Source organism: Leptidea sinapis, chromosome 22, assembly GCF_905404315.1.
Source record: "Leptidea sinapis chromosome 22, ilLepSina1.1, whole genome shotgun sequence".
Taxonomy (NCBI): Eukaryota; Metazoa; Arthropoda; class Insecta; order Lepidoptera; family Pieridae; genus Leptidea; species Leptidea sinapis.
In genome coordinates this window covers 3,968,656-3,991,620 of record NC_066286.1, presented here as the reverse complement: position 1 = coordinate 3,991,620, position 22,965 = coordinate 3,968,656, and the positions used below count along the sequence as shown (strand labels likewise).

The 22,965-nt window shown below is 36.9% G+C and overlaps 1 protein-coding gene across 5 annotated transcripts in view; it reads right to left on the bottom strand.

The window, feature by feature from the left end:
• Positions 1-22,965, bottom strand: part of LOC126970940 (RAD50-interacting protein 1) — a 26,538-nt gene extending 3,573 nt beyond the window's left edge. The window contains exons 1-13 of one of the 5 annotated variants that reach the window (XM_050817078.1): positions 22,699-22,960; positions 22,383-22,624; positions 21,414-21,569; positions 19,466-19,641; positions 18,637-18,851; positions 15,427-15,673; positions 13,530-13,707; positions 12,150-12,339; positions 11,572-11,707; positions 10,935-11,044; positions 8,825-9,012; positions 7,462-7,636; positions 1,559-1,686 (exon numbers count right to left, since the gene is read on the bottom strand). In XM_050817078.1, the coding sequence (XP_050673035.1) occupies positions 1,559-1,686; positions 7,462-7,636; positions 8,825-9,012; positions 10,935-11,044; positions 11,572-11,707; positions 12,150-12,339; positions 13,530-13,707; positions 15,427-15,673; positions 18,637-18,851; positions 19,466-19,641; positions 21,414-21,569; positions 22,383-22,624; positions 22,699-22,842 (2,285 nt within the window). In that variant the 5' untranslated portion in view covers positions 22,843-22,960. Of the gene's footprint in view, positions 1-1,558; positions 1,687-7,461; positions 7,637-8,824; positions 9,013-10,934; positions 11,045-11,571; positions 11,708-12,149; positions 12,340-13,529; positions 13,708-15,426; positions 15,674-18,472; positions 18,563-18,636; positions 18,852-19,452; positions 19,642-21,413; positions 21,570-22,382; positions 22,625-22,698 lie in introns of those variants that run through there. The other 4 variants (XM_050817079.1, XM_050817080.1, XM_050817081.1 and 1 more) reach the window with 4 other exon arrangements.

Genomic DNA, 22,965 nt, shown 5'->3' with positions numbered 1-22,965 from the left:
GTTGTTTTTTACAGAATTAATATTAGTACGTAGTTTTACGTTGTTTTCTCTTTCTTTGATATTACATTTTATATTTAAATAAAATTGCATTTTGACGATCATTGTACACAGTAAAACTCGAATGAGTTTATGGTGTTGGTTGTAATTTGTTTATAATAGATAAATAAATAAGTATTATAAGCTAGCTGTGCCCGCGACTTGTCGCTGCCCTTCGAACATTCTAATCCCAAAACTTGGCACCAACATAGGAACAAACAAAAAAAAAATATAACTTATTTCGCGCTCTTTCAAGTTTTTTCAATTTTGCGATAATGTTTCTTGTTACATACATGTTAAGATATGTTACATAGTTTTGTGTAGGTACTTGGTTGTGACGCAACAAGCTAGTGATCCAGATTTTATGCAATGATTTTATCAATTTATCATACTATGAGTACAATATTAGTCTAGTCGACAAATTGAAAATGGTACAAAATGACGATGATCCGGAATGACGCCTAGAAAAATGTGCCAAAAGCGTGTATTAGCACATAAAAAAATGCAAAAGTTATAAAAAATTAAAGATGAAAAAAAATAGCATTTTGTTTGTTGCTAATATTTCATAAACTATTAATATTTAAGAAATTTCAAAAAAAGATTCTGAAAGAGGAGGAAATTTTATAACTCAATACAATAAAAAACTCACATCTCCCGGAACTCTATCTCCATTATTTATAATTTTAATTTAACGCTGAAAATAGGTCTACGCGTGACATTTTTAGGTTGCACGCGTGGCGTCAAAAGCAAGTACGGCACATTAAGTTATTTATTTAAGGTATAGATTTTTTTTTAAATATGAAATTATTATGGTGTGTTCTGAACACTATAAATAATTTATTCCCATTGGAAATTTTACTTAAAGTTAATTTTTCAACAAGTTAAACAACTGTTAACTAACAAAATTTTCTCGAACTACCGTCTTAATTGTAGATGAAAAAAAAAGTTTAAATATATAATAAAAAATTTTACGACCAAATTTTCGCTTCGTAGAGCATTTCTTACACAGATACTTAACATGATCGCGCCATAAAAGTTAAAAAAATATTTATACTTTGTTTATAATAATTTTTTTACTTGAACAAAAACTGAAAAATCCAAGTAATGTTGGTTTTATTAGAAATTTCTTCCTCTTTCAGAATATTTTTTTGAAATTTCATAATTATTAATCGTTTATGAAATATAAGCAACAAACGAAATGCAATTTTTTTTTTCATCTTTAATTGTTTATAACTTTTGCAATTTTTTATATGCTAATACACGCTTTTGGCACATTTTTCTAGGCGTCATTCCGGATCCAATGAGCTCAATGAGCTATCGCACATAATTTTAAGAGCAGTATCTCTATTTTGTACCATTTTCAACGTGTCGTCTAGACTATATTATCATAGTAGATGTGTGGATTCTGGAAACTTCGAATTTACGGATAAATTCGATTAATTTCAAAATAATGTAAGTATAGCAATTATTGGATGAAATTATCGTGTTCACACTGTTTCATATTTTGAGAAAAACGTCTTACTTGGGCACTGAACTAATATCAGCCGGTCTCTTGCCAATAGAGGCAAGTGCCGGCACTATATTCCGCTGGATATCGTGCGTCAGTTGAATAGTTCCACCCGTGTTAAACCAGTTACTTAAGACGACATCCTGAAAAAAAAAGGAAACAAAATTAAATTCCCAAACCTAGTAGAGGTGTCTTATTTTTTAAATAATTTTCGTAACAGCGAGTTTTAAAGTGAAAATAAAGTTGAATAAAATTCAATTCAATTAAATATAGTCAGCTCTCAGCTCCAACTAATTTCAGGGCTCGGATTGAACACGGCGGGTTCGACTCCCGCTTCGTCCATGAATTTTGGTACATAATTAAAGTTGTATTTATGATTATTGTAATTGAATTTTATCTAAACCGATGTTTCGTCATCTTTACAGAACAAAGTTTCCAAGGGAAGAGGTGGACAAATAATTTGTTGTAATAAGGCTTAGATCATCTATACGTCTAGATAGACTATGACAGCTGTGAAAACGTCGAACAAAAAGAGACTTAAGAACTAACCTCTATTTTGAGCAATTCACGCAGACTAACACAAAGTGTCATACAAATCGCGAGTATAAGGCGTAGCTTGCCACGCAAACTAACCTAATATTCCTGGCCTGTTTTTATCGGTTGACTAACAGTAAGAGACTATCTAGACGTATAAATTATCTAAGTAATTAGGTAAGTTTTAATTCTCAAAAAAGTATTTTATTTAAATGTGTAATTTTTGAGTCAATTGTCCTGGAAACATATGTATACTTATATAAAATTGTTGAGAGTAAAAAACTTTTAGAATTTGCGTCAACTCAGACAGCAACCGTCAAATATTCAAGAAGACTTGGAAAGTAACATTTCATTCTGCAACATGGTGACAGATTGAGGTATAACAATCTTACATAGGTAACCCGGGGAATTTGGTATAACGAAAATAATGTAAACAAAAGACTAAAGCTCATAGAAAATATGTCCATACAAAAGAAATATTGCAAATAAAATTATGATGACTAAACTGCACTCCATGAAGTAATTCCCATTAAAATCCTTTCATTAGTTTAGGATTTCACTGGGAACAAACATGAGGCTTATATTGGTATCAAGTGTTGAGAACAAATAAATATTGATTTTCAGGAAAAAAACATTAAAAAAAATTATAAATGTACCCAATTATAAGTTTAGACACCTCTGCCTGCAGCCATTTTAATTTCTCCCCGTCCAAACACACCCATTCCACTCATTCATGCGAAGGGCGAAAAAAGTTTAATAATAAACATCGCCCGCGATATTCGTTTGTGACGCCGCACCGCGCAGCTGATGCCAGCTATACGCCATTGGACCGAGGCGAGGGCGATAACCTTAGTTTACTGATAGAACATATAAGTCAGGGGCTCTCAACATTTTTGAAAACATTTAATATGAAATGTTGTTTTTATCGTAGCATTTAATCTAAGGGTTTTTGATTTTTTATTTTATTTTTAGTGGTGTCTCCGCATTCAACTTCATATCCGCGTCAATTATCGTACAGGATGTTTTTAACATAGTGTATATATAATAAGAAATATAAGAGGGGGCGTGGTGAGGAACCGCCCATGGACATCCGCAACAATAGGGGTCAAGAGATGCGTTGTCGGCATTTAAGCTTGGAGTATGCTCTATTATTGAAGGTCCCTAAGTGGTATTGGTTCGAGAAAACAGTAATTTATTCCACAGAATGGCTGCGCGAGGCAAGAAATTTCTTTAGCTCGAGTTCCGATCGGGCCGTGTTGTTGAGTGGACGTGCGTCGTAACGCTTGAGCTTCGCACTGTAGTTTAGTTCACCGTGTACATAATGTTATCTTAGACGCTGGCCCAATTCATGAGATATGACGGGCCAATTAATTATTATTAATGAGTTTCTAACGTTTGTACAAAACAAATTGGATATACTAGACGAACAAAGTATCACCCAGATTTGTGCTACCAATTTTACTCCGCCATCACTGCAACCTACTCTTGCAAGAGTAGCACGGAGTTCGATTACCCCGACCAACCGTAAAAACGTGCATAAGAGAACAGACTTATCATCACAGTCGAATTCGCTTCCGCCTGTGACAGTATCACCGCCAGCACGCACACACGCACCCTGCGATGTAAATGCGTATACGCCGACCTATCGCGATATCGTTTTCGAAACGGCCCGACCGCGGCAAACAAGAAGCGCCCGAATGGCACATGTGAGTGCGGGTCAATCTAGCGTAACAGCTTACGCTGCACCTGCCGTGGTGAGCGATGCGTCGAGTCATAACGAAACAATGACGCATGTTAAAAATGCGACATTTACGGTTGTAGAAAATAAAAAGAAATTGAGCAAATTGAGAAATATGCGAGGAACAGGAACCTCGGACGCGCAGTGTAAAATCAAAGTAGCGGACCCCCATTGCTACATATATATTTCGCGTGCCCAGAAATCGGTCTCTGTAGATAATATTTTACACCACATTGCGGACATGGGTGAAGAATGCATATGCGTCGAGCAGCTCATACAGCGACATGAAACATCCTTTAATTCTTTTAAAGTCACGATACCTACCCAGAAACTTGAAATCTTTTTGGATGGGAAGTATTGGCCTGCTGGGTTGGTATATAGACGGTACAAAGAGCGATATACGAAGACCGCCGCTAAATATGATCGATAATGTCAGTACAGTATTACCTACAAACTAACTTAATACATATGGTTTCGTTTAATTGTAAAAGCATTAAGCGTTCCATAGATGCTGTGAGAAAAATTTGTAAAACCGCTGATATTATAGCGCTTCAGGAGACATGGCTTCTCCAGCACGACCTCGACTTTATACATCAGATAGATGATAATTTTGCATCATTCTCGAAGTCATCCGTGGACTCCTCAGCTGGGATATTGCGTGGACGTCCCTACGGAGGTTTAACTATCATGTGGCGTAAGTCTCTTTTTAATAATGTAACTGTAGTGGATTGTGAGAGTGATAGGTTGGCGGCTGTCAAAATTAGTTCTGTGGATCGCCATTTATTACTATTTAACGTATATATGCCTATTGATATAGAAGATAATTTGCCAGAGTTCACGGATATTCTTAGTAGGATGAGTGCAGTGATTGAAGAATGTGGGATTGAGACCGTATTTATACTCGGTGACTACAACGCGCACCCCTCAGCTAGATTCGGCAGAGAGATGCTGTCATTTTGTGAGGAGCAAACATGGGTTTGTGCGGATATAGATGCATTAGGAGCAGACTCGGGAACATTTTACTTCCTTAGTGAGTCTCATGGAACGACCAAGTGGCTGGATCATTGCCTGACAACTATTGCTGCACAAAATACAGTTGTATGTGTGTATGTGGATAACAGTGTTAGTTGGTCTGATCATTTCCCACTGTTTGTTAACTGTGATATTAAGCTTATAACTAAAAAAGTAGATAGTAAGGAATGTAATAATGATAATTTAAATAAGGACGTCAGATGGGGACAGAGAAATGCAGATGAAATAAATATGTATACTAATCTATGTACTGAAAATCTTAAAAAGTTACTTGACTCTAGTCACTATAATGCAAACAATTTATATAGCTCTAAGGGTGTTTTAGATTTTATTAATAATTTTTACAATATTAAAATACCAATTACATAATTGGTATTTTAAAATATGCAGCCATTAATAGTAAATATATGAGATCTGGTGTGCACAAATCCCGCCATAAAAAACAAGTAGTGGGCTGGAATCATCACGTAAAAGATAGTTATCAAACTGCAAGATTGTTTTTTAAGTTTTGGGTAGACTGTGGTAGGCCTAGTAGTGGAGAAATATATAATGATATGGCGAAGACACGCGCTATATTTAAAAAGAAATTAAAGTGGTGCCTGAATAATGAGGAATCTATAAAAATGGACATTTTAGCGACGCATAGAGCTGACAAAAATTTTACAGTTTTGGAAAGCTACTAAGTCATTAAATAAAAAAGAAAGTAGGCCACTAAATGTCAGTAACGTACAGGATAGCACGGAGATAGCCAACATGTTCGCAAAATATTTCTCCGTGAAACCATTAGACGTGGCGCATGTGACTGACTCCCAGCCATTGACACCATCGTCTGAAATAGTAAACTTTAGTCCAACAGTTATATTCCGAACGATTAAAGATATGAAATGCGGTAAGTCACCAGGCCATGATGGTCTGGGTGTTGAGCACATGCTCTACGCTGGAAACAAATTGTATGAGGCCCTCTCAACGCTATTTAATATGTGTATTAAATATGGCTATCTTCCTGCAGATATGTTAAAGACAGTAGTGGTTCCTGTGCCGAAAAACAAGACGGGTGACATGTCAAATATAGCTAACTATAGGCCTATTTCACTAGGGACAATTGCTGGTAAGGTACTTGAGCGGTTGTTGCAGCCTGAACTGATGAAGAATATACGGATTAATGATTCTCAGTTTGGTTTTCGTCCCGGTCTCATTTGATCTTGTTAATTATAATATATTATGGAGAAAAATTCGTGACTCAAACGTCCACAGCGGTATTGTCGTGCTGATGAGATATTGGTACGAGAATCAAACGAACATTGTGCGTTGGGGCGACAAAGCCTCTAGTGAGTTTAGATTAGAGTGTGGTGTACGTCAGGGGGGGCTAACCTCTCCAGACCTGTTTAATCTTTACGTTAATGACCTTATTGGGGAGCTGAGTGGTACTGGCATCGGTTGTCATATTGACGGAGTTTGTTTTAACAACTTAAGCTACGCTGATGACATGGTGCTACTTAGCCCCTCAATAAACGGTCTTCGTAAATTAGTATCGATTTGCGAAAGTTACGCCTTAAGACATGGATTAAAATACAATGCACGCAAATCAGAAATGTTGATCTTTAGAGCTAGTGAAGGTCCGGAGAGGATACCACCAGTTTTATTAGATGGGACACCAGTTCGGGTTGTGCAACAGTTCAGGTATCTCGGACACATGTTGACGGGGTCCCTCAGCGACGACCTTGACATAGAGCGAGAGCGAAGGTCACTGGCAATAAGGTGCAACATGATCGCTCGCCGATTTTCTCGGTGCACTGAGGATGTTAAAGTTACGTTGTTTAATGCGTACTGTATGAGTTTTTATACTTCACAATTATGGATCAACTACACCAAAAGATCCTTTAACATCCTCAGGGTTCAATATAATGATGCCCTTCGCATTTTATTAAAAATGCCGAGGTATTGTAGCCCGTCGGGCATGTTCGCCGACGCTGGAGTCCCGGACTACTACGCTGTTATACGGAATAGAATAGCGGGTTTCTGGGAAACCGTCCGTTATTCTAATAATAAGATGATTAAGGTTGTCGCTGAGGCATCCATTGACAATGTGTTTTACAAACACTGGCTAAGGGTACACCAGATCCCTAACGTAAAATGACTATTTATTTTGAAGTGACTTTAATTTTATATTAATTAATTAATTAATTATCTTCATACATATTCTATTTATAATTTTAAAATATTTTGACTACCTACTTATATGTAAACATGTTTTCTATGGGTCCCTGACCTGCAATAAAATGATTTTATTATTTATTATTATTATTATTTAGCGGTTGTATAATGCCAGACGTGAACATAATGCGGGTGGAATTTAGAATAATGACGTAAAATCCGGAGTGGAATTCAGCTGCTGGTATCAATCCGAACAGCTCCTCTGACCAATCCCGTCATAAATGCGGTATGATGCAGAGAGAACCCACATCTCTACGCAACGCCAAAGAATCAAGCCGATCGGAGATGACTTGATCGTCGATGATTCGAGCCGCTCATCGTTGTATGCGTAAGAAGCTGGTACTATGGAACACACGCCCAGAGGTAAGAACAGTAGTAACATATAAATTGTTTGACTCACCTTAAACACACAGTCGTCAAGATGCAACGCCAGTTCCGTCCTGAGAAAGTGTGCGGTAGCGGGCGCTAGAGTTTCCGAAACTGTGACCAGTCGAGCGCACAGCCCCGACAGAGGTTTGCACAGAGCACTCGATACAGAGAGCGCTCGCTCTTCTACTATTAGCATCGCGTGCCATCTGTCGGAAATTAATGTGAATTACACAATGTACGCATCATAAACTTAGTATACTAGCGTTATCGACAAACACTCTCCTCATTACGGCGAGACTAAATTTTAAATGTGTGCTAGTTTTACAGATGTGTTAGCTAGCTACTGAAGTGTGTAGTAATTTGCTTTGGTCATTCTCTATGACAAATATCGATAAACGGCGTCATATTATTATTTTTTTATTTCACATTATTCAGGACTTTTTCTTCTTTATTTAATATAATTACTTACCATTTATTTGCCAGCGTTATTATTTCATTATAATTTAATCTGCCAAACTTTGTTAAAGGCAATACATGTATATAGTTTATAGAATTAATCTGTAGAATAGAAATGCTGTAAAGTTTGCTTAAAATAAATAAATATTAACGTATACAATATTTTATTACCGAACACATATTTTCTTAAATTATTATAATCTTAAGAAAATAGAGTATTTACTGCGTATATAAAATGTAATACAAAATATTTTAGTTGTAAGATAATAAGCACCACGAAAGTAGTATTGCAGAATCAGTATTTATTACCTGTGAAATGTTTATTTATTTGGATTGTTGCCTTAAGTAACAACTCAATCTAATACAGAACACGACACCGTCATATATTTTAATTAATATCCGTTAAAACAAAAAACAATAACGAAAAAAACACTAGTTAGAATTTGGTCCAATTTGACAGGAGCCTAATGGACACTAAATTGTTTCAAAACGGTTTCATGGTCTTACGTCTCTTTCTCACCTCTAGGTTTTCATATAGTTATCTTACTTTCACACAGGGTTCATCTCTTACGGTAGTATACTAAGGTATAGGTAACTTTATGGTACACATAGGTACTTCATAAGAAATGCAAAAATAAGTTTCAATATTTTTTTTTATATTTAGTAGCAGTAAAACTAACTTTTACCAGGCAATGTGTATGTGTGTATGTAAACCTCTTATATTTTTCGAACGGCTCGACCAATTTCATCGCGGTTATAATATAGCATAAATGTAACACAACGTAATATAGATAAAAATTATTTCAATTCAACAAATATACATAACCTTACAAAGAAAAGCACCAATTTTCAGCAATTGCTAATATTTTGGTAAACTTCAATGCACACAAAAATAATCCTCTCTGGATAACCATGCTCTATGCTGTAATATCACTCACTTCAGGTTCCTGTATTCCCGCAGCTCTTCCCGGAACTCGATGAGCATGAACTGTATAATCGAGGTAAGACCAGCCTGCCGCAGGTGGTAGAACAGCGCTGGTGCATCCTCGAAGACACCGGCGTCTTCATCCGAGTCCTCCTCAACCGGTTCACCGGCTGTGGTGGTCGCCGTTGGACTTGCTGGGGTCTACAGCACGTTCAAACTCAAAATCAATTATTGGCCAAAAAGGAATTATTACAGTTACAGATAAACTGCCCTGTACTTTTCCCGGGGCGTAAAAAGAATAGGGGAGTCCCAGGCCCATGGGTGTCGTAAGAGGCGACTAAGGGCTTTTTTAGAAGTGGGAGAGTCACGCTGCCGTCTTTTGACGTCAGCACAATCGGGCCAGACTCGTCCGGGTTAATTACCACACTCGCATAGAATACCGGCGTGAAGTAGCGTGAAGTAGCTATGTTTCGCATAGGTTAGTGTTCAGGACCGGTGGCCATTCCATTCATTACAATGCAGTGCCACTCAGGATTCTTGAAAAACCCAAAAATTCTGATCGGCACTACACTTGCGCTCGTCACCTTGAGACATAAGATGTTAAGTCTCATTTGCCCAGTAATTTCACTAGCTACGACGCTCTTCAAACCGAAACACAGTAATGCTAACAGATTACTACTTCACGGCAGAAATAGGCGCCATCAATAACTTTACTTTTTTAATTATATTTGTTCAGAGCATTATTAACAAGACCAGCTAAAACCAAAATACAATAAAAGAAGAGTATTTAAATCATCTTTCAATATACTCGATTACAAGAAAAGCAATAACGGGTTATTATAGGCAAAAAATTCTTGATGTATGTTAGACCTCCATTTTTATTACTTCGATGACTTTGTGACAACTAACAGCAAATTTAAAAATTTAAATTTAAAAATTTAAATTTAAAAATTTAAATTTAAAAATTTAAATTTAAAAATTTAAATTTAAAAATTCAAATTTAAAAATCATTGCGTCATTAGTCAAAATAGTCTTATTAATAGAGTTGCATTTCTTCAGGTAATAAAATATTATGTGTTGCATATTTTCTATTATGTTTTTTTTGTATGTACTTATATTTTAGGATTTTTAAATTATTTACATCATTAAAAAATCTCACTTTTCAAAATTTATGACAACTCTGTTTTATATATGTGTTATTATTTAAGAAATGCAATAATATCCACTCAAGTCTTTCTTGTTAATAAATGCAGTATAAAGTTACTCCATTTTAAAACTTTTTGTCTTTATCTTACCTTTATCAATGCAGAATTATATAACAGAGAGAAGTAATTTTAAACTTGGAGTAGTAATTTCAATATTGGTATATCTTCCTAGATGAATCGAATGGATAATTTTAGAGATAAAATATACATTCAATCTTTCAAACATTAGATACCTATCAATTCATAATATTAAATCAAATCAAAATCACTTTATGATAATGACCCCTATGAATGTCAAAAACTACTTTTCTTGTTAAATTTACCACCACTTCAGAGCTAATGAGAACAAATGTCTAGAAACTCATTGCCACTCTTTTAATCAACACTTACACCTTCATCGTTTTACAAATCATTTCAATTATAATTTATGTAAAGTGATGCAACAAAAACACTCAACGCCTTACACGAAAAATAAAAAAAAAGTAAATGTAAATTAATAATATGTAAACACGGAGTTATTGAGTACAGTAGATGCATGAACCCACAACCACCGTAAATCAATAAAGGTATTTTGCGAGCATTTTATTGGCGATTATAAAAAATATAATAACTTTAATTTTAAAAATCATTTCAGGATCGTCCTGCCACCACAAGTAGCGCCCGTTCACGAGCATGACACATGGGCCAGCCATCGCCTCCCTCGACCATATTTTAAGCAAGGGAACGACCCGTCCAACGTCAACGCCACAAGCAGTGACATTTAAGCGAGCATGATGACCTGTCATCTAAATTACTATAGTTAAACCAATAATTTTGATGTTTATTATTCATTATACGTTCGATATTATCAATAAAATTTAATAAATTATTATAAAAATTATAAGCTTAATTCTGATTTAAATTTCTGTAAGTACTCACATCAAATTGACTTGTAACCATGGAATTTCTTCTAGTAACTTCTTTTATCGCCAAATGTTTTGCTCGACTTTCAACTTCTTCCAAACTTAACGTTGTATCGTTTTCAGTGTCTGTAACACACAGACATAACATCACACAACACAATTATCAATGTCAAAGCAAGGACGAGTAAAAAAAGAAGGACCCCGCGCTGTGATATTAGCAAGTGAAGCACCGTTATGCTAGTGTGTGTGCGGTAGCAGAGGATACTAGTTACACAATTTTTTCTCTTTTAAATAATCATATATGGCCACAAATACGTATATAGTATCGTTTTTACACTTTTTCACAACGCACGACGGCCTTTTTTAAATATTTTATTGAGACGCAAACTGATCTGTCACAGACGATGACAATTCTCATAATGGCCGCCTATCGGCCTGTAGTAGTGTATGTGTGTGCGTGGGGCTATGTATTTACACGTTAATCGGCTTGTTTTGGTGCTACACTCTTATGTACCTAAGGTGACACGGGGTCCTTATTATTTTAGAAGTCCGTGTGTCATAGATTATTAATTAGACATTCACGTTCCCAATGTATCGAATAAAAACCAACTCATTACGATGATATTTGTTTTTTATAAAGTGGTTTTACTAACCATCTATAGACTGTTTCGAACCATGTTCGGTGTCGTATTCCAAGCTCGTTGAGGATTCGCTCTTGACTGGATCACGGTGCTGTTGCTGCGTGAACTGTTGGAACTGGCGCTTGTAGTAATATAATTGAAGGTAGTGCTGAAAAAAAATCCAAAAGTTACAGTCAAACAATATATCTTGTTATAGAAACTTATTAGTACAGTTAGAAAGTTTCAAATTTTATTTGTGTATTAGTCCCAGAAGTGAGGGTTATCACTTTAAAAACATAACAAATTGTTTAGATTAGCAAGAGCGACGTTTCAAGTCACTTTCTTATTCTTATTGTCTTATTGGGGTTGAGCAGGTTATCAACTGTAAAGTAGATCCTGTAGATGAAACCACAACCTGAGAGTTGAACAAAGCATACAGATTTTATGACGATACGTTACTCGAACGGTTAGCTCAGTTGGGAGAGCACTCGCACGGAACGCTAATCTTACTATAATATATAATCGCGTGATCTGTGTATGTTATCTATGTACTGTTCTACTTCAAACTATTTCAAATTATAGGTACGAATAAATATCCCACTTCTGATTACCAAGGAGTGCGCCCACTGTAACAGCACAGTGCGTATGTACTGCGCCGTGTTGATAACGGCCGTCAGCGGGTGCGGGCCGGACGTAAGGAACGACTCGGCAGACAGCGACGCCACCGTGGCGCTCATAATCTGCGTCAGACGAACGCGCCACTCCTCGATCAACTCCAGTTGGAGTTCCAGAAACTGTATTCTGCAAATGGATGCTTACTTGTTGTTTTTTTTTTTATATGGAAAAAGGAGGACAAATGAGCGTACGGGTCACCTGGTGTTAAGTGATCACCGCCGCCTACATTCTCTTGCAACACCAGAGGAATCACAGGAGCATTGCCGGCCTTTTAGAAAGGTGTACGCGTTTTTTTTGAAGGTACCCATGTCGTATTGTCCCGGAAACACCGCACAAGGAACTTTGTAGTACGTGGAAGAGAGCTCCTTGAAAAGCGCACAGTGGAGGACCGCCACACATCGAGATGGTGGGGAAGATATCCTAATTTTAGGCGTGTCGTGCGAAGGTGGAATTCGGCGGCAGGAATCAGGTGAAATAGCTATTCGGAACACTCCCCGTGATACATGTGGTAGAAGACGCATAACACTCCAGAAACTGGACATATTATTATGGTATAGATATATACAAAGTAATACAAACGTTTCTATTAAATTCTGTAAGTTAAAAAATAGAGAAATTAATCACAAAAACCCTTAAGTTATATAAGGGTGCTTAGATCTATCGTTGATAACATAATCATAGGTAAAATATAATGAATAAATTTATCATGCGAACATTTTATCAACATGTAAAGTTATTTCAAAGTAATAAAAAACTTTTAACGTTGTTTAGAATAAAAATTACAATGATAAAGCAATTTACAATGAAATGATTGCCCATTTCAAACAATATTATGCATGGACCAGTCATCGCTTCCCTTGCGAATATCTTAAGAAGATAACGACCATCTCCACGACACCACAACTAGCATTGAGACGGAATGTTTTATGTAATTGTAAGGATGATATCGCATACAGTGGGAGGCTCCTTTGCACAGGATGCCGGCTCAAGTATGGGTACCACAACGACGCCTATTTCTGCCATAAAGCAGTAATGTGTAAGCATGACTGTTTCAGTCTGAAGGGCGCCGTAGCTAGTAAAATTACTGGGCAAATGAGACTTAATAACTTATGTCTCAAGGTGACGAGGAGCGCAGTTGTAGTGCTTGCTTGTTGCTTGTTGCGTGTCAGGATTTTTGGGTTATTTTATAATCCTGAGCGGCACTGCATTGTTATGAGCAGGACGTATCAATTCCCCGTCAGCTGAATGTCCTGCTCGTCTCGTCCCTTATTTTCATAAATAATACAGATCGTATATATAAATATTTTACACAGTACCGATGTCCCGGTTGAGGCAGTATGGCGTATCGTTCCTCGATGGTCTTCAGCAGTGCCACGAACCAGTCGGAGCCCCGCGGCACCCACAGGAGTGAGCCAACAGCCGCACACACTCCGCTACCCAGTGGCTCTATCCACTGCTCATTGTCCAACATCTCGTCCATTTTGGACAAAGCATCTGTTTATTGTAATTTCTTCTTAATTTCAAAAAGTTTTTATTTGAAATAAACTGAATGAAACAGATTACTTATAACTGGATAAATATTAACTTATTTACTAATACGGCTTTACTCACATTTTATCGGTGTGGGTACCGACTAGATTTTTGTACAACAACAGTGACATTGGGTCAGTGATACCGTGCTCGTCATCACCACCGGCGCACCACGCGCCCCTCTGTCCAGCCGTGATCTACGAGCCCAAGTCCGCAGTAACATACGGGTCGTTATCGCTAACCCACCGCACACACCATGATGTAGGACCTCCGAATTGTCCGAAACTAGTCAACACCCATACCGATTTAACGTCAGTAAAGCCGTATTAATAAATAAGTTATTTGGATAAATATTAATTTAAGTCACAATTAAACAACACACTTCACACCATTTGATATAGCATTAGTTTTAGAGTTTTTAGAGTTACTTACGCCGCTTCTTCTCTCTCAGAGCGCCATTTGCTTTTAAAGCGGTAGTAGTATATATTATATTATTAGAAACGACATCAAAAAGAATTCTAAAGGGATCAACTTTGAGAAAATAAATGCCTTTTATGCCTTTTTATTATTCATAGACTTTTATCATCGCGGAATTTTAAAATTGTAATTATTATGACGGGTACACACGATATATATTTTAATATTAATTTGGTACCAATATTTCGATCCAATTGCATGAATCATGGTCGCGGCGGAACCCCGCCTAATAATTCCCATCATAACGGAACATCTGTAACGGATTGTTATTGACAAGTCGTTTACGCTTGTCATTAGCTCCTTATTATTTTGAATAGTAACCCCCTTATTCATAATGGTCCGCTAACTTTAAACAGCCGCTAAGGAGTGTTTTTTCTCATTCTGACTTAGGTCAATAGAAGAAGACAGAGTGAGAATTAGCAATTCTTTAAGTTATCAGACTATTATGAATAAGGGGGAAAATATCTAACCACTCGCTACGCACACATTGACAAATCAAAAAGGGTCACTCACTATCGTACTGTGAGAAAATATAGATACTGTATATTGTAAAGGAGCTAATGTTACTATGTAAAGTTTCACGAGAAAATAATTTAACAGCTCTATATAATTCACATGAAACTTAAAACAAATAAATTAAAACATGGATGAAAGACAATTTATTGAAGTAGGCGTTATTTTGCGGAAATCCATAATTATCCAAATGTTTTGAGTTTTCTTGAGTGTTAATTCCGCCAATATTCGTCTTCACACAATTCGACACATGTTTCCCCTCTACACGAGGGATCCTCAGGAGATGTTGACAACTGGGAGAGTGGGAGTATCGTGCCAGAGTTTGGCGAGTCACGTGTCGAATTGTTTGAAGACGAATATTGGAGGGATTAGCACTAAAGAAAACTCAAAACATTTGGATGACTTGGATGGACAAACCTTTCGTTTGCTCAGCATTGAAATGCTATGATTTCCGAGACACATTAGAAAAATAGAAGCATTAAATTAATATTTAAGACTGTTTCGAATGAAATGAAAAATCACGTAAATAAACAACATAATATCCAACTTGTTACAGATCCATTTGGTACTTATGTTCTAAGAAAATGTTGGAAATGGCGAGCCAAAGTTATTAATTCAAATCCTACTAATAAGGAGTTGTTATTCGTCTAAATTTTTTGTTAGTTTAGGAATAAGCAATGAATGTTGTCTTACATTTTTTTTCCACAGCCAGCCACCTCACAAACGTTTCTGCTTTGGTGAGGACGGAGAGCACACTATTCGACTCGTAGCCAGTCACTTCCATTAACTCCTTATGGAATCCTAATGTTTCATCAACGGCATGAGCGAATGCCGCGTCCACATCCACGATATCTCCTTTAGCTGTTTGATTATGATAAAGCCCTAGTACTGTGTGCAGTCTTTCAGCTGCTAAAGCTACTAATCCTTCATTGAATTCATCCTAAAACAAGATTTGGTAACAGTTACAACTTAATAACCCCCCATAAAAATGACAGAATAAGGCCGCGGCCCCCGTCCATGGTGGCCACGCAGCCACATAAGCAACGGGGCGGGGGTGCTACCCGAATACCCAAGTTCGGCAACGCTACCACCAACGAAGACCAAAAGTCAAGACACTGCGGACCGTCGAGAAGTTGGAGGAGCTGGAGAAAGCTTTGAACAGCCTACGATGGGATGTCGTGGGGTTATCTGAGGTCCGAAGACAGGGTGAGGACTCGATAATCCTAAATTCCGGACACCTGTTCTACTTCCGGGAGGGCGACTAACTGTCCCATGGTGGTGTCGGGTTCCTCGTTCACAAGTCTCTCGTCAGCAACTTAACTGAGGTGGGGAGTGTGTCAACTAGAGTAGCTTACCTAATACTCAGAATTACTGAATGGTACGCTGAAGGTCATTCAGGTTTACGTACGACTACGATACACTCAGACGAGGAGGTGGAGGCCATGTGTGAGGACATCTCAACAGCCATTCACACTCCTTACACCCACTACAACGTTGTCATGGGAGACTTCACCGCAAAACTGGGCAAAATAGCGGCGAGGAGTAGAGTGGGGCAATTTGGTTATGGAAATCAGAACGACCAAGGCCAGATGTTGGCTGAGTTCATAGAGACGGAGGATCTATATAATATGATGAACTCCTTCTTAATGAAGCCAGAACAACGCAAATGGACGTGGATTAGCCCGATGGTGCCACCAAAAATGAGATTTACTTATGTCGAACAAAAGACATATTCAATGATGATCAACTCAGTGAAAACTGATAGTGATCACCGCATAGGAAGCGGCACATTGAATATCAATGGAGCGGTCTCGACTGGTGAAGTCCACACTCTGACCTGCATCCATCCAGATGCAAAATCCGGAAATTTTCCAACTCGAATTGCTGAGCCGCTTCGAATGCCTCGGTGAATGTGTTGGACGTGGACGAGTATAATAACGGGTTCGTGACAACTGTTCAAACGGCAGAACCGAAAATGTCCCAAACTTGAGGCATCTTACATCCATCAATTGATGGATGTAAGATGCCTAATGGCGCTTCAGTCCCCGGACAATGCTTCCCAGTATAGGCAGCTAAAGAGACAGATCAACCAGACCAAGTCATTGACTCGCGGTATACGCCGCCATAATACAGATTGTGTGAAGGCGGCCATAGAGCTTAACAAAGGTTCCAAAGTATTCGCACGAAATTTGTCTATTGGGCAGAGCCAAATGACGAAGCTGAAGACCTTATAGATGGTTTTACCAGTGGGAGGCTCCTTTGCACAAGATGCCGGATAGATTATGAGTACCACAACGGCACCTATTTCTGCCGTGAAGCAGTAATGTGTAAGCATTACTGTGTTTCGGTCTGAAGGGCGCCGTAGCTAGTGAAATTACTGGGCAAATGAGACTTAACATCTTATGACTCAAGGTGACGAGCGCAGTTGTAGTGCAGCTCGAATTTTAAGAATCCTGAGCGGCACTGCATTGTTATGGGCAGGGCGTATCAATTACCATCACCTGAACGTCCTGCTCGTCTCGTCCCTTATTTTCATTAAAAAAAGCTGAAGATCCGCGACGTCCCGGTTCCTTTTATTGTATACCGGTACCGGTATTGATGCTAAAGTAACAAGAATAATAATGATCACGAAATCAGTTTCACGTTTTTTGCGTTCTCATGCCACAAAACGACTATGCTGCTTACGTAGTGATCTCTTTACCAAATTAATACGTTTTTAATTAAGACATGCGTATGCATGGCTGTGTTTCGTTTTGTTTGTCATGTAAATGACTGTCTTTCAAAATCTTATAGTATGTGTTTCTGACAATCCGTATATAGTTCTATGGACTAAACATCAGGAAAGTGTTGTGGGTAGAGAGTTGACCCACTTGTACTTATCACACGTGTGCTACAGAGCACAATGAGTCCCCTCTGATGCAGATTCTCTTTTTTTATGGAATAGGAGCACTAACGATTTGAAGAATTCCTGTGCTCTATTTATGACGCCCATCTTCTTCGAAACCAGTACGGCTTTGCCATCCAGATGACCGCGGCATTAATAATAAGAACTTCTTAACAAAAAATCCTATATGAATATATTAGCCAAAAAGGGCATGCAAATCACATCAGCTCCATCTTAATATATATATTTCTTGTGTGCGTGTGTATGTCACTGAACTCCTCCTAGACGGATGGACTGATTTTGATGAAACTTTCTGTGTGTCTTCAGGTGGATTCGAGGATGGTTTAGATTCACAATCGAACTACCTCCTAAACGGCTGGACCGATTTTGATGATATTTTTGTGTGTTCCAGTGAATTTGAGATTGGTGTGTCTTCAGGTGGATTCGAGAATGGTTTAGATTCACAATTAAACTACCTCCTAAACGGCTGGACCGATTTTGATGTTTTTTTTGTTTGTTTCCGTGAATTTGAGTTTGTTTTAGATTCTCAATTGCATCCATATTATATAATTCTCCTACTCATGTGTATGTTAGTGAACTCCTACTAACGGCTGGACCGATTTTTCAAATTTAAGACGTATGTACAGGACAACGTCTGTCGGGTCCACTAGTATCATTATATAATAATATTTCATTGTTGCAATCGCTCGTGGTTTCGAGACCTACTATTCCGATGCTAGGCGAGGCTTTTTTTTTATTCTGTCTGTCGCGAAAAGGATGAATGATGGGAAGAATATAAGCTTCCCAAAAGAAAGCAGTATAAACAAAAAAAATCAATTAAGCCTTGGATATTACCAGCTCTATAAAAGCAGTACTAATATGGGAGATGGTGTCACACAGATGAGCAAAGAATACCGATTCGGGTGAGATGACCGTCCTTTAAGCCTACAAACAAAAAAATTGATGCTGATAATCATAAAAATATATCATATTACTATTAATACTGGTAATAAACTTACAATTACATTAACATTTTGAAGTTCCAATTTATCAGCAATAGGCTGCACATTGTTTTGTATAAATGCTTGATGATCTTTGATCCAAGTGAGAGTCTGTGTCAAAAACCATTCGGGTCGGTCAATTCTCGCCGTTTGCCGTGAGCCAGTAAAATGAAACAAGAATCTCTTTTTCAGAGGTCGAAGTAGAACTTTTACTGGTAATGATACGTTTTGAACTGAAATCAATACATTTTAGGATGTAATTTGTAAGTACAATATTTTTACCTGGACATTTTTATTTTTAGTTAATAAATTTAAAAAATAGACATGTTGTATACTCAACGTCTACTGTGCGTTTCATTTGCGTAAAAACGGCCATAAATCTGTCCGTTTTAAGTCGACCCTACTGGCCCAGTGCTGCTCCACACAATAACTTTGAATTTTGAGAAAAATTGCACAGGGAACCGCCCTAGAAGTGCAAAACCGCGAGGTATGAAGTAGTTTCATTCATTGCCTAGGGACATTGAAATACTCACGCACATTAAAAAGAAAAACTAAAAATCACGCAATTGACGCGACCGAAATCTGATCCAGAAGAGAGTTGACGGGTGACTGAATGAGTCATGTGTTTAAAACAAAAAGTGGGAGGCTGCATTGCACAGGATGCCGGCTAGATTATGGGAACAACAACAGCGCCTATTTCTACCGTGAAGCAGTTATGTGTATATGTAATATTACTCTGTTTCGGTCTGTAGGGCGCCTATACCTAAGTTCTAAATTATTCTATGATCCCTAAATAAATATATTTTTTTACAATATATAAACAATAAGTCTTACACATATATCTCACCCGCAGATAAATCTCCAGATACAAACACTTTACTCATTTCCTCTTCAGGTTCTTGTATGAGAAACAAATTTTTTGTCATTGTGTTAAACTTATTTAAAACCTCTTTTTGAGGTGAAGATTTATCTCTTCCTGTAGGAAATGGCCATTTGATAACCTTTAAAATATCTTCATAATTCCTAAAAAAATTTTTATATAAATAATATAGGTAATGTACACATACATTCAAACAATAACGCCAATTTGTGTAATTTTTTTATGACAATAAAGGATGAGACAAGCAGGACATTCAGCTGATGGTAATTGATATGAAAAATCCAAAAATTCTGAGTGGCACTACAATTGCGCTCATAACCTTGAGACATAAGATGTAATGTCTCATTTGCCCAGCAATTTCACTAGATATGGCACCCTTCAGACCTAAACACATTAGTGCTTCGTGGCAGAAATAGTTCTATTGTGTTACTCATAATCTAGCCGTCATCCTGTGCAAAGGAGCCTCCCACTGCTGAATAAATAAAACCCTCAATACAACTGCATGTTTTTGTAGTACATTCAAGATTGACATTGATATATTTTGTTATATACATGCAAAATGATATATAATGAGACTAATGTCAAAGGTGTATTTCTTATATAACATAATAAGCAATTTACCTGCTGTTAAGTGATATATAAGTCTCTGCCGGCACTCAGGATTCTAATTGAACCCAAAATTCAATTTAACTTTGAGAGAAATAAGAAGTTAAGTCTCACCAGTAAGTTCACTAAAAGCTATCAATAAAATCTTTTGAAACCAAAACACAAATGTCTGCTAACTAACTGCTACACAGCATGAAAAGGTGTTGATATGACAAAGACAAAGTCACATAAACTTTATTCAATTAGGCTTAAACTAAGCACTTTTGAATCACCACTATAAATATTAGAAGAACATATAAGAAACTCAATGGCCACTCTTTTCAATCAAATAGAGTATTTTACAATGGCTGTAATAAACAAAACAAATCAGTTTCTAAGATGCTGCATCCAATAAATGAAACATCTTCAAAGTTAAAAGTATTTTAAATATCAAATATTTCATAAACATATGATGGTTGTGATTACTGTTATAATTAATATAATTACAATATATTAGTGTAACTAGTGACTAGTTTATGCATTCCTCGTTAAGCATATATGCAATGTTTGTTGTTGGCACATTCTAGTGAACAAACCTCATTTTCAATCTAACTATAGGAAATATTTGAACCCAACCTAAATTTAATAGCTTTTGATCCCGACGAACTAGATACTATCAAATTTAGCTAGGCAGGTAGAACAATTTTATTTTTATGGAATAGGAGGACAAACGAGCATACGGGCACCTGGTGTTCAGTGATCACCGCCACCCACATTCTCTTGCAACACCAGAGCCATGTTACCCATGTCGTATCATCCCGGAAACACCGCACAAGGAAGCTCATTCCACAGCTTTGTAGTACGAGGGAGAAAGCTCCTTGAAAACCGCACTGTGGAGGACCGCCACACATCCAGATGGTCGGGATGATATCCTAACTTGTGGCGTGTCGTGCGAAAGTGGAATTCGGCAGCAGGAATCAGGTTAAACAGCTCTTCGGAACACTCCCCGTGATAAATGAGTTAGAAGACACACAATGAAGCGACGTCTCTACGCAACGCCAAGAGATCCAGCCGTTCACAGAGCACACAATGCAAAAAAAAAGATAGTTTTCATGGAGATCACAAGGTGGCCCCATTCATAACCATCTGACCATAGCCATAAGTCTCAGGCACTGTTAGGCCTGGCAATTCGAAAGACTAGAAGTTTGCTTCATAATTATTAAAAGGTGCTTTATCTTAGTAACCACAATAAACATTGAACATACAACCCATTCCACATCTCATTCAATTCATTCAAGAGCTTAATCAAATTCTAATATCTCATTCTTACTTTACTAAATTTTCCTTCAGGATGTTATGCCAGTAATGAGTATACTCTTTGAAATATGTAGCCTGATGAGAGTTTTGATTCTCAAGACACATTCTCTTCATTTCAATGTACATTACAACTAATTGCTCATCATCTTTGCAAGTTTTCATCTGTTGGCTGAAAAAAAAACTGTTAAACAAATTGCAAGCATTTGGATATCATAACTGTTGTGCTCATCCCAGATGCCTTTGAGTTTTAAACCAGGGTGTAATTTTTTAATTACAATCACAGGTTTGTTACACACATTAAGATTTTCTAGTTATAAAAATGACATGATTGTGACCAACATATGATTGAATGTGACGACTAAAGAGAAGAAATAATACTGTAGTGATTTAATTTGTATATATTATTAGATAAAATGAACGAAGTACAGAGAAGACTTGATTAACTGGAGTATTTGTTGTAAGAGTTATTCAGATAAACAAAAATCCATATAATTGAATATTTAAGGTATTGTATTAAATATTTACTGACGCAGATAACCGTGAGGTATACAATGTTAGGTGCTTATACAACACAACAAAAACAAATGGAAATTATCAACCAAAATAAATGTTATTAAATATTGTCTTTACACATATATTTTCCAAATATATTTATATTCTTTATATTTATTTATAAGCCCACAATATGATTGTCATGTTAATAGGCCTCCGCCTGGTTTAAATTTGTGGTTGCCAATCATGATAATCTCTAATCCATATAACTGAGCTCTGGATAATAGTCTATATAGCTGCTGTATGTTCTCCTTAAATTAAAATATGGCAACAAAAAAGAACAAATATTATTTGTAATGGTTCATGGACTTGAACATCAATAGTCTCAAAGTTCTTTATCAAATTAGGATCAGCAAAATACATTAATTTATTTTTCATAATAGAGAGCCACTAGCATACTCGTTTACAAATTACAATGAATATTACAGACCTCAAATCCTGAACTCGGACATATGATTTAAAATATTCCAAAACCATTTCTAATTGTGCTATAGCTGTGAATCTTTTATCTAACACAGCTCTTACAGGTTGCGTTCTTTCTAAGAAATCTTCAGCTTTTTTATTGAACTCTTCACATTTTATCTTTAGTTTTTCCACTTGCTTTGAATTCAGTTCAGCCTTTGAAATGACCGATGAAAGTTTTGATGGCACATTATCGTTTGCCGCATTTAACTGAAAAATACTTGGCGTATACTGAGCAGAAGGAAAGACTACTTAAACTAAATTCAAAATTGCTTAGTGCTTACTGAGGTTTCAAGACTCTTTTTACGTCTAGATAATTCAATTTCTACTTCATACGCGCCAGCTAAATTTGTGATATCACCCCCAAGCTTAAGATTGAGGTCATTTAAAATTTCCTGTCTAATTTCATCTTTTAAACTAGATTGCATTTTAAATTAAATCAAATTAATTATGTATTTAGAGAATTAAAGATGTTTAGTAAATACAAAAAATTGTGAATGTTACAGAATTTGTGATTTCTGATGATGTCAAATGTACCTATCTATTCAATA